General features: G+C 39.9%; 1 protein-coding gene across 1 annotated transcript; it reads right to left on the reverse strand.

Moving 5' to 3' along the window:
* Positions 1-5,831: 5,831 nt before the first annotated feature.
* On the reverse strand, positions 5,832-23,513 carry LOC134206681 (uncharacterized). The gene is made up of 5 exons (XM_062682409.1): positions 23,314-23,513; positions 11,404-11,682; positions 10,656-10,881; positions 6,466-9,405; positions 5,832-6,401 (listed from the first exon to the last, which is right to left on the reverse strand). Exons 1-5 carry the CDS (start codon positions 23,511-23,513, stop codon positions 5,832-5,834), a joined length of 4,215 nt encoding a protein of 1,404 aa, XP_062538393.1.

The following is a 23,513-nucleotide window of genomic DNA, read 5'->3' on the forward strand; positions in this document are numbered from 1 at the left end:
TGTCGATCAGTGCGCAGCAAGCAATGACTCGGCCTCTTCTGGTCAGACCTCCGTGGCGTGCACACGCACCCACGGAGAGCTGCTGTCATAACAATTCGCTCCGGCCATTTGGGGCCACACAGTCGACACTATGGCCAACTGGTCGTCGGACGATGTTGCAGCCGACGGGTGCCTTGGCGGGAACGTAGCTGACGGGTTATTAGCGGTGGTGCAGGTGGCGGGTGGCTTGACGGTGGCCTAGCGGGCCACGAGTCCTGAACTGCTGGTGGGAGGCCGGGCGAGGATCTAGCCGACGTGTGTTTGAATGATGCGGTTGTACCAGCAATGGCGGCCGGCAGCCGACAGGAGTGTTAATGTGGCCGAACAGGGAAAATGTAACCGGGGTAGCGCTCCGGTTTACCCACTAAGGGTGGCCGGATAGAAAAAACGCTGGTGTGGATATTCTCAACCAGATAGCTGCGATGACATGGCAGTCAAATGACCCGGTTGTTAGCTTCGCTGGTGGAAAGGCACGCCGAAAATCACTTTTAAAAATACAAGCACTACTTTCAACCATCAAACCACAAGACAGACTCCTCACCAATCACCCTGGGTTTGCTTGTCTCTCTTGTGGCTTGGGTACTCATTCTTCACAAGCGCGCGTTTGGTCTTTCCTCCTATCCTTCAATCACACGGGTGGTTGCTCACTCGCCTGGTTTGCGTTTCGATCACCCACCCCATAAATTTAAATTCACCGTTTGAAAAATCAAAAGAACTTCACGCTTTAGTTATTTAAGTGTGATAATTAAATGTTACCGCTGGTAACAACTTCATCAGTCGGGTGCCGAGTTGGTAGCATAGCTGTCAAATTCACTTTTACCGTCTGGATTAGCCGCTCCCATGCACCTGCCATATGAGGAGAGGCAGGTGGTAGAAACGTCCATGCTGTGTGTTGACTGTGATCTCCTTGACGACATTCTCTTGATCCATACCTTTCAAAGCTTCGTTCAGTTCCTTGCTGGAGGCAATGAAATTTGTGCCTCTATCACTATATATTTGAATTGGCACCCCTCGTCTTGCCATAAAATTTCTCAACACCAAGATACATGAGTTGCATTTAGATAATGAGCAATTTCTAGGTGAATCGCTCTGATCGTTAAACACGTTATCAGGACTCCCCAACGCTTTTCATTTCTTCTTCCTACTGTCACTACCATGGGACCAAAATAATCTATGCCAACGTATGAGAAAGGTCTGGTATATGCAGCCAGCCGAGCGCTTGGAAGATCTGCCATCATTGGAGGCTTAGGAGTTGCACGATCGTTTCTGCACTTCTGACAATCCGATTTGATTTTTCGAAACAATCCCCGTATTTTAGGAATCCAGAATACTTGCCGCAGCTCGTTCAAGACAGTTTCATGATTACGGTGATTGTACCGCCGGTGGTAATCTCTTACAATTAACTTCGATATATGTTGGACTTTGGGAAGTATTATCGGATTTTGTGCGTCGGAGCCAGCATACTCACATGCACTTATTCTTCCACGCATTCTCAGTACATGCTAGCCATCTAGGAATGGATTCACAGTGAATATGGAGCTAGATTTCGGCAACTTCTGATCACCTGCAGAGTTTGATAGAAGCCGTATTTCTTCAGAGAATGATATGTTTTGCGCCTGTCGATAAAGCATGTTAGAAGCATGTAACAATTTATCTTTGGTCAGAGGCCCTGTGTAGCGCTCGACGCTTTTTGCTTTCCGGCGGATATTAGCGATGAACCTAAGTACCGTTGCAGCGGTGCGTAATAAACGATTCCACTCCGAAAATCGATCCACTTCGAACCAGGACTGTACGGTTAGCTTGTGATGACATAGATTAGCTCGTAGTTCTTCTTTAGTTGTGTTGGTATTGAACGGTTCACATGGCCATGTGTCTGCTGGGTTCCACAATAATTCAGGTCCTCTGATCCATCTTCTCTGGCTGCCCAATTCAATCGAACGTTTCCACTTCGTTGCTTCGTCGGCTACGTTGTCCTTTGAACAAATCCATCTCCAGCTGACGATTTCCGTTGTATCCAATATTTCGCTTACCCGCCAAGCGACGTATGGAGAATATTGACGATGGTCAGAGCGTAACCAACATAAAACGTCTCGAGAATCTGTCCAGAAGTATCTCTCGTTGATGTTAATCGACAAGGCTTGCGATATTGTGTTGGCAAGTCTGGTATCGAGCACAGCACCTTGTAGTTCTAACCTTGGGATAGAAACAAATTTTATGGGCGCTACACGAGATTTGGCGCCGACGATAGCGCACTCTATTGTGTTGCCTTGTTGGAAACGTAAATAAGCAACTGCCGCATAGGCCAGCTCACTGGCATCCACAAATGTGTGGAGCTGTATTAGTGTATCCGAGTTAATCGTTGTCAGTGACCGATAGCAACGAGGAATGCTTATCTCTTGCAATCTCTGAAGTATTCGTAACCATTGTAGCCATTTCTCATTTAGGTCGTCTGGTATCTCGTCATCCCATTTTACAGCAGAACGCCAAATCTCCTGGAATAGTATCTTGAGTTGAACGAGTATGTTCGATAACAGGCCCAGGGGGTCGAAAATTGCCATAAGAGTACGGAGAGCCTCTCTTTTAGTAGGCTTCCTTTCTCCTGATAATAGTCTACCATCATGTTTGGGTGAGAGTCTATAGGTGAAACTATGCACCACCACACCGTGACTGTGCACCACCACATTCCAAGCACTTTTTCCGTAGCAAGATCCGATCCAATGCGAATGTTTTTCTCATCCGTCTTCTCTTGATGCAAAGCTCGAAGAACTTTTCCTGAGTTCGAAATCCAATTCCGCATTTCGAACCTAGCTCCAGCATGAATGAATCGAACATCTTTTACTAACTGAATAGCTTCATCCTCGGTTTCGACGCTGGCTAACATATCGTCGACGTAATGCTGTTTGGTTATTGCTTCGACTGCCTTCGGAAACTGTCCAGCATACTTCTCCGCGTTCATATCCTTGACATACTGGGCACGTAGGTACTAGGCTCTTCGTCCTCGAGGTCATCTTTCCAGAGAAATAGTTGGCAATACTGGTCTTCTTCCGCGACTCGCACTTGCAAAAACATTTCTCGTATGTCTCCACTGATCGGTATCGGCTTATTCTCTAGAAATCTATATAGAACGTTGTTGAGAGGTACCAGTTGATCTGGCCCTTTCACTAGCATTGAATTCAGCGAAATGTTTCCTGTCTTTGCTGCGCAATCCCAGACTATACGCAGTTGCGCAGAAGTTTCCCCGGCTTGTTTGCATTGAACACGGGAAATATCGAGATATACCAAACTCGTTGCGACAGTTTTTGAAGCACCCACTTTGCAAGTTTTCTAACGTATCCTTTTCCTTCATAATCCTTAATTTTGTCACGCAGAGCTGTGGCTAGCTCTGACTGTCTTTTCATCCTGGACTCTAAGCAGCGATGTCGTCGCAAGGCAACTGGCTTGCTGTTAGGTAAACGAAAATCATCATATTTCCAAAGTAGGCGTGTTTCATACTGTCCACTGTCTGTCTGGATTATAGCATCCATGAAATTCAAAGCACTGCGATCATCTCTGGATAGTAACGGCTTATCAGGTTTCGTAACGCCAAGTGCTTCTATGGACAGGTATTCTCTGATTGTTTGATCTAAAAAAACATCAGACCTTTCGGTGCAACTGCATATTTGCACACTGTGGTAGGCTAATAATAAGCCGTCTTCATCTGAACCTCCGTGGAGAACCCATCCGAGCCGAGTTTTCGTGGCAACTGGTTCGTGTGGCTTTCCCTCGCGCCCTTTTAGGGGATAGCTGAGGTTGGCGTTGTTTATTCCTACTAGCAATCGTGGTTGAGCATTCTGATACGATTCTACCGGTAGTCCTCGCAGATGCTTGTATTGGCTTGAGAGTTCTGCTACGTTGACTGTCTGATGGAAAAGATCTAGACCAGAAACCGTATGTACTCCTTGAAGTTGGTACTTTCTTCGGCTATGTTGAGTTCCAGAGATTTGAACATCAACCCTAACGGACTCGCATTCGGAACGACCCATGTTTCCTGTCCACTTGAGGCAAATTGGTTCATGCGTTCCTGTTAACTCCAATTCCGTGACGAGTGCTGCATCCATCAGTGTATAAGAAGATCCATCATCAAGAAAGGCGAAGGTTTTCACGTGTTTCGCTGGGCCGTAGAGAATTACAGGAACTACTCGGAAGAAACTCTTGTTACTGATCTGGTGGTGAATGTTGCATTCTTTTTCAACTGGTTTGGCACTTGTGGAGTTGTTCGGTGCGGAATTCAAAATTTTGTGGACTGTAATTTCGGGGACCGATGAATGCTTTTGTCGTAGTGGCTGAACGAGTGAAGAATCCTCTTCGAGTGAACGAGTTACCAATCGGGATATTAGTGAAAGAAGGAAGTCGGAAAATTATTCTTAACTCTTTATTTCTTCCTCTTTCAACTAATGTATGGTTGCTCGGTGCTCAGTAGGCGCGGCACTACAATACTACTGTCGTCGGTGTGTCGGCTCAGCTACGATCGCTTCGCTGCTGTTGTAGTCGGGAATTGCAAGATATTTGCACTTCTTCTCCTCTGCTCTGCGTCGCCTCGTTCTTCTCGGACCAAGTTATCGGAACCGGTGTACACCGATGTGATTCGGCCGAGTTTCCAGAGAAGCGGCGGTCGATTCTTGTCGTGTAGAAGTACCACCATTCCTGGTTTCACGTTGTCGATCGTAGTCCAATTCTTCTTGCGTGGTTGTAGGCTTGTCAAGTACTCTCTGGACCAAGCTCGCCAGAAGTGTTCTCGCATGAGCTGACAATGCTGCCAGCGAGATAGTCGGTTGATATTTGCGTCGTGGATCGATGGTTCTGGTATCGCATTAATGGGACGACCAGTCAAGAAGTGAGCTGGCGTGATCACCTCAGGGTCTGTCGGGTCGTTCGAAACTGCAAACAGTGGGCGAGAATTTAATACTGCTTGGATCTCGCGCAATACAGTACTCATCTCCTCAAAAGTAAGCACCAAGTTGCCTACAATTCGTTTCAAATGGGTCTTCGTCGATTTTACGGCAGCTTCCCATAAGCCGCCGAACTCTGGTGCTCCAGGTGGGATGAAGTGCCATTCGATTTCCTTTATCTGGCAATACTGGATGATACGGTCGATGTCAGTCTGATGACGGAATAGCTCGTACAGTTGATGTAGCTCGTTTTTTGCGCCTTGGAAATTAGTTCCGTTGTCCGAATGGATTTCAGACGGTGATCCATATTGGCCGATGAATCGTCGAAGCGCTGCGATGAACGCGTTGGTAGTCAGGTCAGATACCAACTCTAGATGGATGGCCTTCGTCGCTAGACACACAAAAACTGCAATGTATGCCTTAATCTGTTTTGGTCGGTACGATCCCTGCTTCACCAAAATAGGGCCGGCATAATCGATGCCAGTGATGCTGAATGGAGGCGAAGGACAAACTCGTTGTTTTGGCAATTCTCCCATTAGTTGAGTGACGTCGGATGGTTTCGTTCGAAAGCATGTTATGCATGACCTGGTAACTTTGCGTATCGTAGATCTGTAGTTTGCGGAAAGACTCATATTTTCCAAATACTGGTAGTGCTTCTTCGATGATTGCTGCTGTTGTCACTATTGTTGCTTTTAGCTCGGGCAATTCGCTGTCAGAAAGTTCGTCTGGCGATTCTATCTCGATGATCGGTTCGTTGATAAACTTAGGACCGTCCCACCACAGTCCGCTCATGATGAGATTGATTGGTAGTTGGCCTCTCAAAATGATGTCCGCCGGGTTGAGATGAGTTCTGACGTAGTTCCACTACTGGTAGCTTCCAGTTAACCTTCGTATCTCTGCTGTGCGATTGCGAACAAAGATTTCAAGTTGGCTAGGATGCTTTTGAAGCCAAGCCAACACAATTTGACTATCCGACCATAACGCTATCTGCTGGAATCTGATGTTGATGGTTGAAGTCACCTTGTCGATTAATCTCGCTAGTAGAAGAGCGGCGCATAATTCCTTGCGTGGAATCGTCATATCATGAAGAGGTGCCACCTTTGACTTGCTAGTTAGCAGTCTTGATGTGGCTGTGCCATCGGGGTTGATGCTTCTGATGTACAGACACGCTCCATATGCTTTGGTTGAGGCGTCCGCAAATCCATGCAGCTCGAACTGCACTGCACCATCGATGCTTGCTCGGCGAGGAATAGAAAACTGTTTCAGCAAATGTAACGATTGTCGTAACTCGATCCATTGTTGGCTGATGATGTCGTCTACAGGATTATCCCAATCTTGCTTGTTGCGCCAAAGTTGCTGAACTAGCAATTTGGCAAGAACGATGGCCAGCTGCAGGATTATCCCAATCTTGCTTGTTGCGCCAAAGTTGCTGAACTAGCAATTTGGCAAGAACGATGGCTGGCGAAAATAATCCTAACGGGTCGAAGAGTTTTGCTACTTCGGAGTAAATTCTTCGCTTCGTCCACGGTCGGTTGCTGTGTATGACTGGATGTATGTCTCCAGCCAGAAGAAGCTCGTCGGATGTTGGGTCCCATAGAAGGCCAAGGACTTTGATGGCTTGATTGATGTCGCAGTCTTCCAATGGTTTTGGTGTTTGTCGGTCTTGATTCGGGATGCTTTCTAAAAACTTATCGGAATTGGAACACCACTTGTGGATTGGGAATCCTGCTTTTCCCAACATTGTCGTCAGTTGTCGTTGAGCTTCGAGTGCGTCGTCGAGTGTGTTGGCACCAGACAAAATGTCGTCCACATGGCAGTCGTTTTTGATTATTTCGGCTGCTACAGGAAACTCCTTTCCTTCGTCATCGGCGAGTTGAACTAAACTCTTGGTAGCCTGGTAGGGTGCAGATGCGGTGCCATAGGTGACGGTTGTCAATTCTAGGACCTTCAAACGTTCGCTTGGGGATTCTCTCCAGAATATCCTTAAGTAATGGGTGTCGTCGGGATGCAATCGAATTTGACGGTACATTTTTGCTATATCCGCCGTGAACACAAAACTATACGTCCGGAATCGTAGCATTATGGCATACAATTCGCTTTGTACCACCGGTCCCACCAGTAGTACGTCGTTCAGTGATAAGCTGGATTCGGATGCTTTTGCGCTGGCATCGAAAACAACTCTGCATTTGGTGGTAGAATTGTTTGGTCGTAGTACTGCATGATGAGGCAAGTAGTATCCTGGTCGCTTCGGGTCGTCGTTCGCTTCGTTGACTTCTCGGCAGTGGCCGAGATCCTGGTACTCACGAATGAAATCTACGTACTGGGTCCCTAGTTCAGGGTTGTGTTGAAGTCGATTTTCAAGCATGTAAAATCGCTTTAATGCTAGCGATCTACAGCTTTCAAGTTGATGAGCGTTCTCCTTCAAGGGAAGTCTGACAACAAATCTCCCATCATTGTCTCGGAAGTGTGTTGCTGCAAAGTGTTCCTCGCAGCGTTGTTCGTCGGTTGAATTCGATGATGCATTGGGAACTTCTTCGATTTCCCAAAATTTGTGCATCCAATCTTCAACGTTTTGGATGGATGCCACTTGGGCGAAACGAAGATCGTTGGATGGCGTGTCTGACTGGATTGCACCGGCAACCAGCCAACCAAGTTGAGATTCTTGTAACTCAGGAAGTCTATCGTCGATTGTGATGAGGTTCGGCTTCATGAGCTTGAAGAAGATCTCTGCTCCAATCAGCATGTCGATGCCACCAGGTCGGAAAAATGATGGATCAGCAAGTTGGATGTAGCTGGGAATGTTCCACCTCGTGACGTCGATGTTTCGAGAAGGGATAGTTCCAGTCACCTGCTTGGTGATCAAGCAATCCAGTTTGGTACGAAAATCGCTGCAACGAGAACGAATTTCTAAGGATGTCCTATGACGAGCTGTCGTTCGAAGATCGTTTATCCCTGCTATCGGGACGTAGGCAGGTTGTCGTTGGATGCCAAGCGTATTGGCCATCTTCTCAGTGATGAAGTTCACCTGGGACCCTGAGTCCAAGAGAACGCGGCATGGCAGTAGTTCGTCGTGCTGATTCTTAACCAAGACTACTGCGGTTTGTAGCAATACGGTGTGTGACGAGCGTCCATGGTTGCACGCAAAGGCGGTTGACACTGATGAGTCGTTTGTCTTCGATGAGGTCGTGGTTGGCATCAATTCTTCCTTCAAAATGGTTCGGGATTCTTGCTTCTGGTAGGCTTCGTCGTCGTGCAGCTGCGTATGATGTCGTTTTTGGCACTTTCGGCAACACTTCGTTGAGGGGCAATTGATTGATCGATGTCCTTTTCGCAGACAGTTAAAACACACGCCGGCTGCACGTACTTTTTCCATCTTCTCGTTGTACGCAAATGTGTTCAGCTTGTTGCATTGATAGTTGAAATGCGTACCGTTGCAAAAATCACATCTCTCTGTCATCTCAGCTTCGTTCGATGTAGCGGTGTGGGTAGGGCTGTAATTTTTCGGAATTGGTGTTGTCTGTTTCGGCGCAGGGTTCGTTCTTGCAACTGATTGTTGATTAGCGGCTTCACATCGTTCTAGCATCTGACAATGTGACTTCAAGAAGTTTATCGTCTTCTTGTACGTCGGCAACTCACCCGATGCAAGTGATTGTTCCCAATGCTTCCGTGTTGATTTGTCTAATGTAGCCGTTAGTAGATAAACTACAATCAGCTCCGATACACCAGACATCTGTTGCCCCAGGTACTCCAAACTATCGATGTTCTTGGTGCACACGTCAAGAAGGCTCCTCAGTTCTATGCTGGCTTCGGACGTCATCTTCTTGAATGATAAGAGACCACGGATGTGCGTCTCCACTATCACTCTGGTGTTCTCAAATCGTTCCGTTAAGATGTTCCATGCTTGCGTGTAGTTACCATCGTTGATAGTCTTCGCGTCGAGAATACCTGCAGCAGCTCCAACCAAGGCCTTGTCGAGATGATAGAGCTTCACTGCGTCGGAGTCTCGGGATTGTGCCATAACGTCGACGAACATAGCCTTGAACTTCGGCCAGCTCGTGTATTCTCCATCAAACGTTGGAATCGGTGCTTTTAGAGGCTGCTGCTGAAGGATGACCTGCGGTGGTTTGGCTTGATCGCACTTGATGATGCGCGATTCAATTTGAGCGGATGTCCAGTCGTATAGTCTCTCGAATCTTACATACTTTACTTCTTGCTCGTCGAGTTGTTCTTCAGGAACGATGGCGATAATCTGACTATGGAAGCCAGAAAATTCAGCGTATGCTGCCTTTTTGGCCTCTACCTTTAGCTGAGGTAGGCCAAGTTCGGCGTCCTTCACGGCATTGTAGATTCGGTTGACCTTTGACATCACCTGCGCTCGCTGACGAGAAAGAGAATTCAATTCTTCGGTCACTTTACTGTCGGCTGCTGCGACGGCATCCTTAGATTGCAAAATAGATGTCTCAGAAAATCCCGTGAACAAATCCGATTCATCGTCTTTCGTCGTCTTGGAAGGGGTACGATCGATCGGCAGTTTAGCTTTTCACTTCACTTTCCACTGTTCTTCCGAAAGACTTTTTTGATACTAGTCTTTTTCGCGCACTTTTTCGTAGTCGATGTCTTGTTCCTCGTCGTCTGCTTTTCCAATCGTCCTCGGGAAGCACTCAGTATTCAAATCCGGTTCGAAGGACCAAATGTTCGGTGCGGAATTCAAAATTTTGTGGACTGTAATTTCGGGGACCGATGAATGCTTTTGTCGTAGTGGCTGAACGAGTGAAGAATCCTCTTCGAGTGAACGAGTTACCAATCGGGATATTAGTGAAAGAAGGAAGTCGGAAAATTATTCTTAACTCTTTATTTCTTCCTATTTCAACTAATGTATGGTTGCTCGGTGCTCAGTAGGCGCGGCACTACAATACTACTGTCGTCGGTGTGTCGGCTCAGCTACGATCGCTTCGCTGCTGTCGTAGTCGGGAATTGCAAGCTATTTGCACTTCTTCTCCTCTGCTCTGCGTCGCCTCGTTCTTCTCGTAGTGTTGCTTGTGTAACGTCGTATCGAATAGTGATGATGATTCCTCGAAATGGGACTTGTTTTATACCATTCGTTTCGTCATTGTCTCAGTTCTAGTTTGTTTTGCAGCGTCGTTTGGGGCGTGGCTTATTTTCATGAATTTGCTCAGTTTTCTGTTCGGCATTTTCTTGCGGGAGACGCAACAGGAGTCCTGATTCTCGAAAAACGCATCGGACTTAGCTGGATTTGTTTTGGGGGTTGAGTCGCGAAGATCGTTATGCAGAAGCGGATGGTGTTTGAATTCACATCCATTCTTGCCACACATTTGCTGCGATCTACAGGCTCTTTTGTGTTCTTTGAGGCATTTCCGACACAATTCAAATTCTTTGACCACAGCCCATCGTGCATTATAACCTAGCTCATTTTTCGATACTAGAACAATTGCTTTTGCATACTAAACATGGTGAGACAGTTTTTCGTTGCTTAAATGATTGGCCTGTCTCTTTTGGTGTGTCAATATCCGAAGTATGAGCGTTCAAAAAGATTTGATTCTTTACCGGTCGATGAACGTTTGCCTTACTTGATGTTCCAGTGAGTGAACAAATGTCTTCTGCAAGTTCGTATAATTATTCAGAAAAGATGGACAAGTTAACAGTAGGAAAACTGCGTCGATATCTTGCCCAATCCAGCTTGATTGCTGATGGTAACTTGTTCACCAGCTCACGAAGTAGCGCTACATTATAAGAATATTTATCTAATTGACAAGCTTCAATTGTTGCGCACAAATTTTGAACAGCAAGAGCATATTCGACTATCGTGTCCAATTTGTCAGCTTTGGGAGCTGGCGTTGTGATGATTTTGTCCATCAGGTTTTGCACGATGACTTCTGGGTTTCCGAAGCGCATTCTAAGAGTTGAGATAATCTGCGTTACATTCATCGGATGCATTAACATGCATCTAACAGCTTCGAACGCCTTCCCTGTTAGACACTTTTGTAAGCGAACAAGGTTCTCTTCTGCCGTAAATCCACACATGCTTGTTGTTGTCGTGAACGAAGAGAAGAAGAGAGGCCATTCTTCTGGAGTCCCGTTGAAGGAGGGTAAATCTCGTGACACGGCTTGACGAGCGACAACTTGACTACGAGTTAGATTATTCGACTCATTACCCTCGGACATGATATGTGTGTGTAATAAACGTCCAAACCCAGGGGAATTTGTGCATCTTGTTCTTCTTTCTGGATGGTTACTCATATTTGGTAGATGCATTCCTACACCTGCAGCATGAGGCTCGAATGCTGAAGCTTGACCAGGATGGTTATACGGTGTTTGCCCTGCTATATTTAATTCGTGTATTTCCGGAAGTTGTTGTGAATGCAATTCCTGTTGAACAAGCCTTTGTTGTCCAACACGTCCGCTACCATTAACCCACTCATCCACTCGATCGTTAAGTGCATTGCCTTCAACTTCTGCAACAGACGCCGAATCACTGGCAATCTCCAACAGTATGGCATGTCGTCTGCGGAGATATTCGCGCTTCCTTGCATTCTCCTCTTCCTGCAGCTTTCTCTCCTCGTCGAGCAATTCTAACTCCAACTCTAACTGCTTTTGTTTTGTACATCTTCTCGAAGCTCCAGAGTGCTGACTCGATGCTTCCTCGAAACCTTGACACTTGTTGTTCCGAGGCTTTCCCGACAATGATTTCAGCGATCTGTTTGAGTTCCATTGGCGTAAATAAGGAGGGGGGGGGGCTGGCCCCTCCAGACCTACTTGTGGCCCCCCCCAGAAAATTTTGAAAAGTAATTCCAACTTAGTCAGTTTTTATTTCATTTACATATTTCCTACATATTTCTTAATTTTGATTATGAATTCTATAAACATATTTTTTGTTGCGTTATCACATCTATGACCATTTGTTCAGCAAAGCATCGAAATATTTAAGTTGGACCCCCGGGAACATTTTCTCGATTTTTAAGCTAAAATCAATGCCGCTTCTAATTCAGTTGCTAGCTTAAAATAATAAATTTGTTCTGCATTTGTTTGACTAGTATCCTGGTTGCAGAAACATAAAAACATAATTGTATTAAGATATAAATATTTCTGTTCTATTAAACTACCATCCGCTTCAAAAAAGACTGAAGCAACTACATCAAAATGAGCACATTTACACAAATCCGGTCAATGAAATTTCGAACGACCATTCTTATTCTTATTCTTAGTTAATCACAAGGTATGCCGCAAAACAGTTGATCAAATTCCTATGGAGCTTTTTGCTCTCGCTATATAATTCTGGCACAGAAAGATATGAAATTATAAAACTTAAGAATCTTTGTTACAATGACAGAAAAATCAACAACGCATTCCATTGAAAGTATTAAGACAAAACTTAGGCAACCTTCGCACTCACAACAGAGATTGCATTAAAGAAATATTTTTATAATCCTTAAAAGATCTTGTTCCATTTAATTTTTTGGCGATTTCATAAGGATCATCGGAAAACTCTTTTGTGCCTGCTTTAGTTAGAATTTGTTTTATAGGATAAAAAAAAATAGATTTAGAAACCAGTTCGTAACAGAAAACATTTCTTTTGCAGCACAATTCAGATCGATTTGGTTGCTTCTCAAGTCTCTTTGATTTTTGCAGAGAAATCTCTCACCTATTCAGAAAACCATAATAAAGCCTATTCCTAACGTCAGTAACTACAAAAAGCCTACACTGTAAACCCAGCAATACTCTTTAAAGAGTAAAAAATGAACATTTTCTACCGATATATGCAGCTGTCAAAATAACGGGTAATTTATTTTAGACAAAAATGCGTATTTTGTGCTCATTTCCATGTTCCTTGCTTTTACTCATTAATGAGTGAAAAACAAGTTAAGATTCAAACAATCAATTGAAGAAGCTGGGTGCCAAAGAATGGTAAGAGTTTTTGTTTTTTCTTTCAATATTTTAAATAATAAAGGAATAATCGAGGGATTAATATTTCTATTTTAGTTTACAAACGCAATCCAGAAACAGGAGATAATTGTCGGGATAACTGCCGACAAGATGATGCTGAATGACTGTTTGTTTCCTAGATGTCAACTCGCTACAGAAGCCGAATGGATTGGGGTAGATTCCGTTGCAAGTTTGCACCAAGCGATTCGGACATCCACTAGCGCTGCGGAACATCCACTGGCGCTTATGAAATGCTCCATGACCTCCATGATGTTATGCTCGCACATATATCAAGGCTGTTGCTCATCATGTAACCAAATCAGGGGATTCTGTCCGGTGCTTATTTGCTTAGTCTTCGGCTGCCGGTGATTCAACATCCGGAGGATTTTTTACGGTAATTTTGATACTTTCAGTTAAATGCTTTTCTAATCTAACTGGTGATTTTCCCTAGCAATAGAATAACGTCACGCTGGACCACCAGTGTCTGGAATTACCGCCGAGACAGCCGCTGGAGGTATTTTGACTGATGGTGAACGAACCGGGACGAAAGAGGATTTTGATACGCGATGCGACAAGACAAAAAAGGGAAACAAAAATGCCAGTCTGGGACACGTATTTTCACTACTTTTAAAATATGATCGAATAAAGAATTATTCCATGCATCACATTTAAATGAATCCCTTGTTTTAATCGAGGTTTTAATATTACAGTGATTACACTAAATTAAAACTAAATTCCTTTTTGTAGGTCAACAAGAGTAAAAAATACCCATTATCCAGAATATTTCGTTTTGAATAATGAGTAAAAATTACTCCTGAATTTGACGTTCAGGCCTTTTACTCATTAATGAGTAAACGCTGTTTACTCTTTTAAGGTGAATCGCGTTGGAGCCCAATTTCAAATCTACATAGCACTTTTGAGGGCACATAACTTGAAAAGTAAACGACAGACAAAAGCAAAACGTAGTTATTCACTTTTGCTCACTTGCAGCATACATGAAAAAATGGTTTCCAGATGTGCTAACCGCCTAAATATTCACATATGTGCGAGCAAAAACGCGAGGTGAGAGATAGCACGGCCATTGTGGCTGCCATTTTTGGACGCCGCCGTAACTCACCTTAATGAGTTGAACTATTTAACTTCATAATGGGTACTTTTTTACCCATTAAAGAGTACTTCGCCGGCACAGTGTATGTTATTCTGGAATTTGATTTATGAATCATAATTTTATGACTCATAAAAAACACTTTAGGACATAGCATACATTTTGGAATTGCATGAATACTTATATTGATTATGACAAAATTTCGTAGAACTTATTCCACATCTAAAGAGTTTCGAAAATTTCAAGTTTCAAAAAAATCGAGATCTTTATGCATTAAGTAATCATGGAAATGCTTGAAAACTTTCAGAAATATACTCATACTCACATCGAATTTCATTTATAAATAATTCGAAGAAGATTCTTGAATCTTAGATTACACACTTATCCACATTTAGTAACATGGAGAAGACAAGTTGACACAGACACAGAGTTTTGAAGCAATCACAGCATCATTGGAAATCAATTGTATTTTTCGCGATTTTTTTATGTTAGTTCTAGGACGAATGAGCAATACACTTAGTCAAACAATTTCTATTGCAATCCATGCGCACAGTGCTTTAAATCGCCTTTGAAAATTACATCCCACCAGCTGGTGCCATGCCCCCCCCTAGACCGAGACTCTAGTTACGCCTATGTTGAGTTCTGTGCAGAATCCCAATGTCTAGCGTCGACTACGAATCTGAACGACACATAATCCAAAGATGAAAGGTCTTTTCAAAGAGATACTAGGCATTTGGTTTTTGAAGCATGTTCAGCTCCTATTGATTCGTTTAACTTAACTTCATGTTCAGTCACATTAGCTTAAATTTTTTTCGAGTCACATCATTCGCTATGCTTGAAATAAAGAGTTGGGTGGTCTAGTTGGTACCATGAGGGTCCCAAGTAACACGGTTTGTTGTATGAGTGTAAAAAATCTTTCGAACATATAGTATGTTACGTTTTGGTATGAAAAACTGCTTTGCTTACTTTCACACGACCCAAACAGCGCAAAGATTATCGATATTTTCAACATTTTCAGTTGCAACCTTGTTTTTGATTGCACATCAACAAGACTAATCTTAAGTACTAATGATGTTTTCAATAACAATAACCGACACTCAACATGGTTCTGTCAAATTGAATACCAAAACAAAAATGTTCAAAGAAATAAATTTTATACAAAAACGAATGAAAACAAGCATGCATGAAATGATAAACACCATTTTAATAATATTAATAAACATATACAAACTGAATAAATAAATCAAATTTGTTTCGAAGTCTCGGTCGAAACATTATATGCGGCTCATGTTTCATTGGCTAACTTTTCATTTTACTTCTCCTAAATTCATGCGCCATTGCACAGTGGGGAAAAAGGGACCCAAAATGGCACCTATTTAAAGGCCGCTACAGTAGAGCCCTGCAATATACCTTATAAAATGTAAAAAAATGCGTAGAATCTCGTAGTGGAATTTTGGTTTTGCGCAGACATCAGGAAGTGCCCGTTTTGCCCGATTTTCCCCATTTTTCCGATAGAAAAATCAAATAATCAACTAGTTATCTCACTATATGTCTCAGAAATGAACAAAATTGCACAAGGATGCTGTGAAGATGCATGGGAAGTCAAACAGATGTGGTTTAAATTTCGATTGTTGTCCATTTTGCCCGATTTGCCCTATGTTAATGCAGAAACTAAATATTTTCAGCATTTTTATATCAATGTGAATTAAAATAAATATAACTTTAACATAAACATTACCATATTGTTGAAATATTAGTAAATTGGTAAAAAGCCGTCAAGTAAATAACAGTGGACCATTTTGCCCCGATTACCCCATGTGTTGGAGGAAAAAACTCTATGTGAAACAGATATACGATCTCTTCAATTTTAAAAATATTCTACAGAATCGATTCTCTCTGCAAGTAGTTATACTCGCAATATTTAGTATTTCAATTAGGGTGACTAAATTTAAAATAGGGTGGTCGAAAAAATCGACGATTTAAAAAAATCTCCTTCCTTAAAAAAATCACAACTTTGAACTACTTAACCAATTGATTATGAAGTGAAAGCTGAAGAATGGTAATTTCAATTAAGTACGGAACCTCAAAATCTATATCAATTATTATGGAAAATATCGCAAAACAATTTGTTTTCGTTGATTTCTACTGCAATGATCTGCAGCGACTCCTTGTGTATTATTAGTTTTAATTTCAAAAATGATACAACCATATCTCGACATTGGCCATTCTAATAGAAAAATAGTCAAATGTTTTTCGAAAATAATAGATTTTACCAAAAATTTCTAATCGGATAGTGGGTTCCCAAGTAACAATTTCAAGGCTTCGTGGATTTATTGAAGTTTTTTAACGGTTTTATCACAGCCTTGTTTAATGCCATAGGATAAGCTTTTTTGGTGCGCTTATAGCTGTCTTCAAAACCATAATAATCCGCTTAATAAAACCACACATGTCAAATGCCTCATAACCTTATTAGTGGTCTTATTATTATCCTGAATAGTCTCATAAAATTACGTTTGGAGACTGTCACAATGCCAAATATTTTGGTCATAGTCTTGTCTAACGCATAACGTCAATAAAGCTTCAGGGTTTTCAATTGATTCATAACGGTATTGCACAAGAACATAATGTTTGTTTTTAAAGCCATGAACTATAGCAGAACAAATGGCTAAAACACATTTTCTTTGTCATAATGTTTCTTCTAAATGTATCCGAAATAATGGAAACAGAAACGTAATCATTTTTAATTCGAATGCACAATTAGGAATGTCTATGTTTCTGTATCCTGTTTCCATTGTTTTGGATAAATGTATAATATTAAATGCAGATAAATGCAGAAACATTATAACAAACAAAAAGTTTGTTGTGTGAAAACAATAAAATCTATTCCTTCAGAATGGACCATAGCATAACTTTTCTAATATATAATGAAAGATGTAACTGTACTTCCGGAAAAACAAAATGGTATGTACGATGAAAATTATCTAAGAAAAGTATCGTAAATTAAAGAAATTATTAGTGCAAATGGTGTGACGACATGATTATAAATGTGCTACTGCTGCTGAAATAATAACATTAATTAAAATAATGTTAAAGGTTGTCTGTTCCTTTATTATCATAAAGTAGTTCTCAATGCTATTATTATTTTATACCTATTAGTCAGTTAATTAATGGACTAAATAATATAAAATCATGAGAATGCCAAAGTTTGTAAATGTGGTGAAATAAGTTCAAAACATGAATACATGCTATATTTCTTCTTTTACTGGAATTTCATTCCACAACTGTGATATGGTCGCCTCGTCGAGATATAGCCATTACGCACTTTCACAGTTACTAATTGCAAGATTAAAATTTAAAAAAATAGGAAATCAAACTCAAACATTTCGTAGTCTTGATCTCCGTGTTTCGATTTATTTCAAATGATTTTTTATTTTGACAGATATGCAGCAACTAATTTTGGCCGCCAGTTGAAACGAAAAGTACCCATAGTGAAGAAGCAGCCATGATGATTAAATAAAATAATTTTCAAACTGGCAAGAATTCTTTTATGGAAATCACTATCATATTTAAGTAGTGATGATTTCCAAAATATTTTTCAAATATAGGAGCTCTGGAAATATCGATATTGCTAACGATCGGACTGAATATGATTGTCGTAAACCACAATATATCTTCGGCGCGCTCGAACAAATTGATTTTCTTAAATGGTTCTACCAGAAATTCGAACTCGCACAAAATTTGATGCACGCGAACGAATTCCGAGGCATACAGTTTTCCTATGATTTCCAATTATGCCCATGTTTGTTATCATTTCCTCCGTTGTTCCATTTCGATGCTTTCCCTTTTTCTACGAAACAATAATAAGCAGCTCCTAGAAAGATAAATTCCTTTTTTGACACCGAATTCATGGCAGTCTTATTATCAGCTTGGAATTTGCTTTGAAGATGTTCTCAAGAGTGGTCCATTTGGTCATAAATTACTCTTGTAGCGGTCCTCAAGAGGTTGTCATGTAGTTTTTAGTTTTGTTGCTAGCTTTAAAAATTGCTCTCCAAGACTTCTAATAGAGTATGATAAAACTCAAAATGATATTTGGGATTTGAATTGAATTGCCGTGGTTTTATTTAATATGAATTATTTTTTAAATAAATTCATGTGTACTGCGTTTAGGTTAAATAATTAAAACACTATTAATGTAAAATCCCTCTTTTCCATCATTCAAATAGAGTAGACCAGAGGTTCCCAAACTTTTGAATATGCGACCCACCTAGCAGAATCCCATATTGCTTGCGACCCACCTGGTACCAAATGCATTAATTTTGTGAAATTAGTTAAAAATGAGTTCGCGTTAGATAGACAAATCATAATAAATTGCTTTTTATCCCTTCATTGTATTTGTCAAAATTTCGTCAATTTTTTAGATTGAATTTGAATGAGATTTGAATTGGATTTGGGTTGGATTTGGATTGGATTGGATTTGCAATTTATTCAGATTGGATTTGAATCGGATTTCGATTTGATTAGGATTGGATTTGGATTGGATTTGAATTGGATTTGAATTAGATTTGGATTGGATTTTAAATAAATTTGGTTTTGATTTAGATTGGATTCGAATTGGATTAGGATTGGTTTTGGATTGGGTTCGGGGTTTAGATTTGGATTACTTAGGACTTCTTCTTACGTGCCCAAATATCGTATAACAAAAAAGGCCGTTGATATCGTCAGGTTTTTTTTAATCATCCAATCATTACTTAGATCCTAATTCAAAATATGGAATAGATTTGTGGGAAAAATAGTATCAAATTTATGAATTAAGATTTGTCTTTCGCGACCCACCACTGAACAGCACACGACCCCCCTGGGGGTCGCGACCCACAGTTTGGGAACCTCTGGAGTAGACAACCAAATATATAAAGAATGTAAAGAATGTAAATCATATTTGTAAGCATTTTAGAATTCGTGTTCATTTATAGATCCCATTCTGTCCGGCATAATATGTATGGTAGGTTAAAAAATATAAATAGCTCTCGATGATGCCGAGTATGAAACATTTTTTAGTAAAACAGTTTTAGAATTAAATGGATTCCAATTATTCACCATTTGACCACATTATCACTTTATAACAAACTAAACTTGTAGAAGACTATCGTAAAAAAGACAATATTGTAAAATACTTTACTTTAATTTACTGAATGATCTAATTTACCTTCTTTTATCGAACATAATGTAATATGCAATAAAAACATTGACATTTTTGAAAACTTTAATGTACACTTTCCTTCGATTATAGTTTTTGTTAATACCTATGAATAACATAAAAATAATGTTCAATAAGAAATTGATTAGAGTATGGCTTATTGGTTTCAGTACATTTTGATCACAATTGTCTTATAATCTGGCACGACTTTCAAAGAAACCAAAAAAACCATAAAATGCAAACAAAACACGTTTTATTATTGGTTGATATGTATGTATTTCACATTTCTAGAAATTCAGTTAGTTAGATTCTATTTTGTTAATATATCGACAAAATGAGTAATTTGCAAGTCATTTTCTCGTGCAAAATCAGAAATGTTTTGATCTATTTCTGATACTAAATTATACAAACAAATTTCGCCATTCAAACATTCAATATTATTTGCTTAATTTGTTATCCTTTTAAAAATTAGTATCGCCTTGACATTCATTAGTTTTAAAATGCTTTATTTATCTATAAATTATATTTATAAATTTTTCTTAATGTATTTCACTACAAACTTACAAATTTAAAAAAATACGATAAACAATTTTTTATTGAAGTATCCGCAACTTATGAAAAATAAATCAGATAAAAGTTGCACCAACCAACCTAATTATTGAATTTTGATTTACTTGGGTTTCGCTTTGCATAAGAAAGTAATTTGAGAAAAACTCATTTTTTTAAACAGAACCACAGCGTAAAAAATCAGCTTGTGTTATTTAATAAAAAAAAACATTATCAAGCGAGAGTGTATGGCCCTGAAAAATGTCAATGATTAATTGCTGAGTATTATGTTTACGTTTATTTTTGCATTACTGTAATTATTTATTTTAATTTTTTTTATTCGATTATTTATTGTTTCTCTTTGGCGGTATTTAGCAGTTAAATCAATTGTGTTAACTCATTCTGAGATTTAAAGATTTCTTTTGTTTACTGTATAACATCATATTCGACTGAAATAGGTATTTCGATTATTAAACATTTTTTGTCGATATATCTTTATTAGATATTTTGGCTTTTTGTTGATATCTCTCTATTAATTAAGTTTCTCATAGAGGGGTTCTATGGTTAAATGGTGAATAATTGGAATCCACTTACGTATTTCACATAATTCTAAAAGCGTTTTAAAAAAAACCGCACTAATTTTTTTTTTCGCTGTTTGCTTTGAGAGCACCATATTTATATTTATATATGTTATCATACACATTTTGTCGGATAAAACCATAAAAAGGGATCTTTAAATGAACACGAATTCCAAAATGCTTACATATTGATTTTTATGCTTTTACATTCTTTATGTATTTAATTGTCTACACCATTTGAATGATGAAAAAGAGGGATTTTACTTAAATGGGCATTTTACATTAGGAGTGTTATACAAAACCAAGGCAATTCAATTAAAACCAAAATAGGAAAAATTCCCGATAATTCAATTTGGGGTTCCGTAGTTCATAGAAAGTACCATTCTTCAGCTTTCACTTCATAATTAATTGGTTAAGTAGGTAGTACAAAAGTTGTAAATTTTTTAAAGAAGGGGATTTTTAAAAACGTCGATTTTCTGGGCCACCCTATTTTTTTAATTTAGTCACCCTAATCAAAATACTAAAAAATGCGAGTGTAACTACTTCAGGGAGAAAAGAGGAGAGACCGAATATCTATTTCACATAGAGTTTTTTCCTCCAACACATGGGGTAATCGCGGCAAAATGGTCCACTGTTATTTATTTTGAGGCTTTTTAACCAATTTACTAATATTTCAACAGTATGGTAATGTTTATGTTTATAAGTTATATTTATTTTAATTCACATTGATATAAAAATGCTGAAAATATTTAGTTTCTGCATTAACATAGGGCAAATCGGGCAAAATGGACAACAATCGAAATTTAAACCACATCTGTTTGACTTCCCATGCATCTTCACAGCATCCTTGTGCAATTTTGTTCATTTCTGAGACATATAGTGAGATAACTAGTTGATTATTTGATTTTTCTATCGGAAAAATGGGGAAAATCGGGCAAAACGGGCACTTCCTGATGTCTGCGCAAAACCAAAATTCCACTACGAGATTCTACGCATTTTTTTACATTTTATAAGGTATATTGCAGGGCTCTACTGTAGCGGCCTTTAAATAGGTGCCATTTTGGGTCCCTTTTTTCCCACTGTGCATTGATTGAAGAAAATTATAACTATGCCGAAGCATAATTTTGAAATTGATACGAAAACAAATTCTTGAAACTGCAAAAGAAAAATAATATGGCGAGTTGTCGATAAACAACAGGGTTGATGAAGAACGTTCATAACATTGATCCTAAAAGATGTTGAAATTACGTTAAACTTCTATCATTGCGGTATATATTCTGATGAAACAAATGCCAAAAAATGAACATGTTATGACTGTTCGTAAAATCTTATGTTATGTTGTGAGAATGTAAAACGAAACATCTCAAAAAACCAAACAAATGTCAAAAATTAACATGTTATCAGCAAGTTGTAAAAATGTAGTATGGAACATTTTCAATGATCAAATTGGTATATGTTTAGCAAAACCTTCTCATAGATTTCCTCAAACATAACATGTTTCGTATTTCATTTTCCCGACTTTCATCAATTTACCATGATTCTTAGATCTTCGCTAATAAAGATGCTTTCGTTGTTACTTGGGGTGGTCGATGTCCAGTATTCTTGTTGAAGATAAAGACAGATTAAGCATTGTTTGATTTGGCAAAGTATTACACGAAACATAAAAAACAAATGTAGTCACATTTTGTTGATACGTTCTAGTTTAATCTTCAAATAAACAACATCATCCTTTATCGTGTATTTATTATCTGTTCCAGTTGAAGGCTTTCTAAAGCGTCTGGTATCGATTATGTGCCTACAGCTATCGCACATCCTGAAAATTTTGGTGGTGGAATTACACCACTTAAGTGGTGGAATTTCAATGGGATTGTACAAACTCATCTTATGACAAGTGAGGACATTCCACTAAAAAGCTCAAAATAATTTTCTTAACATTCTAATCAAATTCAATCGTCTGGGTTGCTGCTTCGTCGGTTATTTGGTTGCTTCGGCTGCTTCGTGGCACATAAACGCCAAGCAATTAATCGTCAGAATGGCGGGAACGGCGAGTTTTTGACTACGATAGTATCTTTTAGGGGCCCTCCTTAGCCGTGCGGTAAGACGCGCGGCTACACAGCAAGACCATGCTGAGGGTGGCTGGGTTCGATTCCCGGTGCCGGTCTAGGCAGTTTTCGGATTGGAAATTGTCTCGACTTTCCTGGGCATAAAAGTATCATCGTGTTAGCCTCATGATATACGAATGCAAAAATGGTAGGCTGGCTTAGAAACCTCGCAGTTAATAACTGTGGAAGTGCTTAATGAACACTAAGCTGCGAGGCAGCTCTGTCCCAGTATGGGGATGTAATGCCAATAAGAAAAAGAAGAAGTATCTTTTATAATCTTTTTTGTGTCCTTCCTATGCGCGCCTTCCTTGAATCTTCAGATAATTCAGTAAAACCTCTAATTTCCAATGTTCTCTTTCGTACCTCGATAGAATTGTTAGTGAATGTAATGTAATCAGCTATCGTTGGTAGCTCCTGCTCGAGTTGACCATGTTTAGTATTTTTATAGTCCTGCAGTTATGAAACGTCTACAGTAACTATAACACAATTTGTACAACTATTTTATCAACAATGGCATGACGACGAGGAATACAATTCCAATGCAAAAGGATAATGCAGTTAATAAAGTATTGGTCAAAAACATACATATTTCCAGTAAACATAATTTGTGCAGAACATGGATAAATCAAATAATGCTACAAACTTAGGATGGCGTAAGCAACCTAATTTGCTTTTATCCGAGCATGACGCCTTCTGAGCTGCAACAACGACCGAAGCGAACAAGGCGAAGACAGAATAAATAGAGCCGGGTTTCGTCCTAAATCTTTCCATCTTAGCCCTACTTGCGTCCTATTTTATAGCGATACATAATTAATTACCCACTTAGACTTTAATTGGCAGTAATTAAGTTCCATTGATAGCGTAAATAACAGTCACGTACAGAACGGCCGGCACCGGCACCGATTGCTGGCACCAGCTCCTCCGGTGTGGGGTTGCTGCATCTTGCGAAACAAAGGCGAACGTGTCGGACGACACCGGCCAGATGGTGCAGGTGAGGATTGATTGAAAATCACCGTTGTGGTGGCATCCATCATTTTGTGGGTAAGAAGTTTTCGTCATGTACAAGCTTTTCGGAATCAT

This window comes from Armigeres subalbatus, chromosome 1, assembly GCF_024139115.2.
Source record: "Armigeres subalbatus isolate Guangzhou_Male chromosome 1, GZ_Asu_2, whole genome shotgun sequence".
In the NCBI taxonomy this organism is placed as follows: domain Eukaryota; kingdom Metazoa; phylum Arthropoda; class Insecta; order Diptera; family Culicidae; genus Armigeres; species Armigeres subalbatus.